The sequence below is a fragment of the Xenopus laevis genome, chromosome 1L, assembly GCF_017654675.1.
Source record: "Xenopus laevis strain J_2021 chromosome 1L, Xenopus_laevis_v10.1, whole genome shotgun sequence".
NCBI classification, from domain to species: domain Eukaryota; kingdom Metazoa; phylum Chordata; class Amphibia; order Anura; family Pipidae; genus Xenopus; species Xenopus laevis.
This window is the reverse complement of record NC_054371.1, coordinates 30,771,440-30,777,439: the sequence shown is the minus strand read 5'-3', so window position 1 is coordinate 30,777,439 and position 6,000 is coordinate 30,771,440. Positions and strand designations below refer to the sequence as shown.

The following is a 6,000-nucleotide window of genomic DNA, read 5'->3' as shown; positions in this document are numbered from 1 at the left end:
GTCACACTGTCTATACAACAGGTTTTTGTGTTTATACTTTGAATAGGTATTGCTTCCGAGGTCCTTTTTCATGGCAATGTAAGTCTTGTGTACTGTGTGCATCACGTTTTGAGAGCCTCTTGCTTTGTTTGTTTTAAGGTATGGGTTGTTTTGTGGCTTTTTACTATAATTTGAATAGATGTTTCTCCTGAGGTCCTATTGCAAGGCAATGCAACATTTTGGTTGATTTGTTGTTTATTTTGTAGTCTTCTTTAGTTTTATTTGGCTTTTTTCAATTCTATTTTTTTGTTTTTATTTAGCATTAGCATTAGCATTTAGCAACAAGGTTAAAAATAAATCCATTAAACAAACATAAAAGGAAGTTTGACATATGCCAAATTACAGGTATAGTGGAAGAGGAAGGGTTGCCTTGCATTTAATCATTGTGTAATTGCTTTCATATCAGAGTGCAAATCATGTTTTTCTCATGGCAGCCAAGTACCTACTTCCAGCCCACATTTATAGCATTTATAGCAAGTGTCTGGTGTGTCTGGATTTTGGCAAGACTGTGGGAAGTCAGGTACGTTCTGTGCAGGGATTTAATTTGGATCAACCTGTCTCTATTGGAAATCGTGAATTCAGGGACATGATCTAAGACCCCTTCCCATGCTTCTTCACCTATCGCTGGGATATCAGTGGCCCTGGAGTCCATCCAGATGAGATTTTGAGAGCTTACCCAAGATTGTATATATCAGGGTGATGGCTTTTGATGAGGTGGGTCATCTGAGACGAAGCTCCAGTGTACTCTGTGATATCCAGGAGCCTATTGGGAAAACTGGGTCTGGAAGGCATGTCCTAAATGGATGTACCGAAACAGCATGTGGGATGGCAACTGATGACCTGCCTTCAGCTCCTAAAAGGATTTTAGTTGGCCTCCCTCTATCACTTGTCCTGATACTTAATTACTGCTTTAAATCTGTTGGATACGTTGAGATGTATCTGTTAATGGCCACTAGGTGGAGACACTGCCCTTTTAAGTTTAACTATCTGTTAATACAGTGGCTGATCACCAGCAGGTGGTACCCTGTTTATGCTGAAGTGTTATTCTTTAAACGAGTTTCAATAAATTACTGTAGTTTCTCTAGGTAAAATAATGAAAGTGTCCTGCGAGTGATACAAATAAAGTGTGAAATTTGGTTTAAAATTAGATAAATATGTGTCTCAGAAGGCAGGCACAAATAATGATCCGGCGTCATTATTTGTGCCTGATTGCTTCTCTAGTTATTACCGTGAGTAATGAACCAAAATCTAAGAAGAAGAAAAATGAACAGAATGAATTATGAGGGTTAAGATTACAAGTCAATACATTTTTGGTTTTATTTACCAGTTTCTGTATTTCTATAAGATTTTTAGGGACATATTCAAAGAGTAAAAGTGCAAATGCAAGCACCAGTTTCGTAAAAACATTCGCCATCGGCGAAATCAGGAAATTCACAGCAAATCCATGCCTAGCAAATAAATTTGCCCATAACTATTCAGTAGTTTCCGATTGTTCACCAGAAATAAAAACTTTTTTCAGGTATTTTCTATTTTATTTGTGTCTAATTTTGAAATTTAAAGTTTGTCAGAAGCAGCTCTAGAGGGGAGGGGTCACTGACTCTGTGACTCTAATTGATACATTTAGTTGGTACATTTCTTATCTGTGTCCCTGCTGAGCAGAATCTCTGAGTTTCATTACAGGCAACTGTTAGAATTGATGCAATAGTTGCTAATAGTCCACAGATGCTGCTGAGAAATTTAGCAAATTGTAACGTCTCATATTCAGAATCTGCAACTGAATTACTGAGATGCCAGAACAAATTACCAGAGACAAAAATATTAAACTTTACATTTTGGGAAATTAATAAAAAATGGAAAGTAATTAAAAAAAAAAAAGTCTGGCTTGTTGCACACAAGTAAGAAAGTTTGCTATTTCAAGTGTTTTTCCCAGTTTTCTGTAATGAATGGCAGAAAGAATGAAGGTCTGACTCAGTGCGCAGTCTACCATATGTATATAGAGGTGGAACAAGAGTTGCTACGTACTGTACCTTTGTGATGAATATGAGCAAATCGACACTTTAGAGGTTAGTGTTAGAGCCTTACAGCAACAAATTGCAACAGTGTAGTTGATTGACAATCGTTAGAGGAGTCTCTTGCTCATTTAGCAGGACCTAGTAACTGTAGATCTAATTCACCATGACGTAATGTAAATCTCAGAGGAAAAAGTCGTAACCTCTGCTGTATGCTGGCAAATTCATAGAGGTTGCAGGTGGGAGCGCTGGAGTTAAATTGCATGTATTGAAAATAATGATTTCGTTTGTATCACTGAGACCTGGTGGGAGAAGTACCCCGGGCCAGGTTTGTCATTTGTAAACACTATTCTACACAATAAAGATACTTTGTTGGTCACTAGTACTTTGACGGTAGCATTTACACAAGAGACACAGTAAACATTGTATGTTAACTGAACTTAAGATCACAAGCTTCAGATATCAATTCGGTGATGTCTAGGTACATATTTGGGATCTCTTATCTGGCTTTCACAGAGTCAATTTTAAACTATCAATTCAAATGTTTTAAAGATTTTCTCTCTAATAATAAAACAGTCGCTTGTACTTAATGGTAACTAAGCTGCATGAATCCATATTATTGGCAAAACAATCTTATTGGACCATTTAATGTTTGATTTTTTTGGTATACTGAAGGTGTGCTTATATCATAAACTACAGAAAACTCCAGATCCCCAGTATTTGGGATAATAGATTTCATACCTGTGTAACTAAAACTTCCAGCCTGTTAATTATCCCCAAAATAAATCCTCTGTGTCATCAGGGGTGGTCCTGTCATGAGACAAGGTGAGAACCCCAATTACCCAGTGACCCATAAGTTACCAGGGGCAGCAAATAGCAATTTTTGCTTTCAGAGCTAGAAAGGTAAGTGTGGTGTGGTAATGAGGGGCCTGCATCATAAAAGCCACTTCAGGCAGCTTTGGGCTAGAATCACCCATGTGTCATACATTATTAAACTTTATTGCCTTAACCCTATCTCTGCATGTGGTTTCAGCATATTAAGTGAACTTCAGAAAAAGCATGTTGCCTGGAACAAATATGCTATGCTGTTGGCAGGCTGTTACTTTGCTTGCCAATGACATGAAATTAATTCCTTCTCAAAATGTGCTCCTTTCAGGGTATGGAATTCTTATTTCTATATATAGCGCTTCTTGCAAACTCTATATATAACACTTTTTGTAAGTTTACAGTTCACCTGTCAATAAATCTATCAATCTCTTTTCAGAGTTTTGAATGTTATACACTTCCCAGGGTTAGGTATACTTCCACTCTCCTATAGCTGAGACACATGACTCCTGTAGCACCAAATAAAGGAAAATCATTGCAGGACTTACCTCCTTTATAAATATAACAATAGTCTGCAATAGTCCCAGAAATATCCAAGACAGTGAATAAGGTTCCCAAAAGTCCTACCCTAATTTGTCTTAATGTATAAGTTTGAGTCCCAGTAAGATTAGGTATCCCCAAAGTCCAGCAAATCCTTAGGCTCTCCTCTGCCTGATCAAAATTCTTTTCTTTAAAAAAATTTGTCTTAGGCTGCTACCTTTAATATAATTCAGGTGGATTTCTTTAAATGTCTTACATTGAGCCACATAAAATATTGTGTGTTTTATCATATATAAACTAAAAAAAAACAGGGATTATGAAAATCTGGATATTAATTAGGAGATATGATTTTCTTATCAAATTAATTATGTCATATTAAGAATTCAAGTACAATCAGGATTATGAAGGCACAGATATTGGCATAACGTCATTATTTAAAGCAGCATGATAGTGTGTGTTGTTCAGTTTACTTTGTTAACAGCCCCTTTGTCATAGTTCCCCTTTAAAGTACTTGCAACTTAAACAACTATAACAGATCATTATTGTAGTGATGCAAGTGTGAAACATGCACTTTGGCCATAATTGGCACAAGACGTTAGGCCTGATACAACTGTGGCTGATCCATCAAAATTAGTGGAATTGTGTTTGCACTTCATTGTGAATGTAATTGCACTGAAAGTAGTGAAAGTGATGAGCACCTGTGTTTATTGACTGTGTTAATGTGCTGTGGTGACCCTGGAACTGCCACCTGCTAATAGTGTGTCTCTATAAAACATGAACAAACTACAAAAACTAATAAAGTCTAAACAATATTTATAAAATGTTGTTTTCCATTTCTCTCTGGCCATTTCTTCATGGATTTGAGAATCTCCATAACAGTTAGGGTTCATTAAAGTTTGCGGACATCTGTTTGGGGAAAAAAAATGTAAAGGAAATGCATTGAGAAATCCATCAGGTTCAGTCCTTCCAAAACTCTGTACAAAAGATAATTTGGCTTTATATATTCATTTCACATAAGGTAAAGCATTCTACAACATTTTGGATAAATAAAGTGATTATGAAGTGATACACGTTCTTGTAACATATGTTGCATTCTTTAAAAAAAGGACTTCTACTAGGGGGGCCTTTATGAAGAGCTCTTACAGAAGCCCATTAAGGCAGCCCTTAATGTTATAAAGTGTCTGGCTGAGTTCTATATATTGCACTGGATACAAAAAAAAATTAGGTGCAACATGCAAAATACAGCATGTGGGAAAAAGCCAGCTCTGTCCTTACTGTGTGCCATAGGGCAGAACAAGGCCGTGCTGCAGCCAATGTCAATCCTAAACTTGCACGTTTGAATGACAAGCAAGCTGATGGGCATGAAGGGAAATGTTTACAAGCCTCCCACTCGTGATAAAAGTGTTAGCTCTGCTGTATTTATGGGGGGCAGCCACAGTGTGCTGTAAAACAGGCAGATCAGCAATTTATTTGGGAATTTATTTAGGAAGTATGGCAGTGCAAAGTCTACAAAAATGGCAGCAACTGTAAAAAAAGTTCCATCCAGGTCAGTTTCTTATATTTGTGATTGTCCTAGAACACATTTTACAGCCAGGCCTGCTGAGGCTGCTGGTCTAAGGGTTAACGTACACAAATTACTAATATAATTAGCAATGTAGTATCTGCACAGGGCCAAATGTGGCATTTTTTATTCCCATATAGATACTTTAGCACTGAAATAACCAAATGATAAGCAGGAGATCATTAATTAGGGGCACATTTACTAATGGTCGAATATCGAGGGTTAATTAACCCTCGATATTCGACCCTCGAAGTTAAACCCTTCGACTTCGAAGTCGAAGGATTTAGCGCTATTCGTTCGATCGAACGAATGAATTTCAATCCATCCATCGAACGAAATTCCTTCAATCAGAAATTGGCTAGAAAGCCTATGGGGACCTTCCCCGTAGGCTAACATTGATGCTCAGTAGGTTTTAGGTGGCGAAGTAGGGGGTCGAAGTTTTTTTAAAGAGACAGTACTTCGACTATCGAATGGTCGAATAGTCGAACGATTTTTAGTTCGAATCAAAGTTGTAGTCGAAGGTCGAAGTAGCCAATTCGATGGTCGAAGTAGCCAAAAAAACTTCGAAATCCGAAGTTTTTTTTATTCTAATCCTTCACTCGAACTTAGTAAATGTGCCCCTAAAAGATTAAAACTTATGGGTTTATAAATTACATTGGGGCTCATAGTCACTGCAGTTGGACCGTTAATATTTAAAAGCAGGGGACCTTTTTCCCATAAAGAGGATCATCGCACCAGAGGTCACCCCTTTAGACAAGAGGAAAAGAACAGAGTAGGCGGTTCTTCACAGTGAGGACAGTGAGGTTGTGGAATGCACTACCGGGTGATGTTGTGATGGCTGATTCAGTTAATGCTTTTAAGTAGTGATAGGCAAATTTGCGCCGTTTCGCCGGAAAATTTTCGAATTTCCAGCGAAATTCGGCGTCCGTTTTGGCGAAAAAACTTTTTTGACGCCAGCCAATTTTTTGGGACGAATTTTCGTGGGCGTTTCGCTAATTTATTCGCTGGCGGCGAATCGAGCAAATT

The 6,000-nt window shown here is 37.7% G+C and overlaps 1 protein-coding gene across 1 annotated transcript in view; it reads right to left on the bottom strand.

The window, feature by feature from the left end:
• Positions 1-4,095: 4,095 nt before the first annotated feature.
• The window catches only part of LOC108719586, a 44,207-nt gene continuing 42,302 nt past the window's right edge, over positions 4,096-6,000 (bottom strand). Inside the window, exon 23 of the mRNA XM_018268519.2 lies at positions 4,096-4,319. Within this exon, the coding sequence (XP_018124008.1) occupies positions 4,293-4,319 (27 nt within the window). The 3' untranslated portion in view covers positions 4,096-4,292. The remainder of the gene's footprint in view (positions 4,320-6,000) is intronic.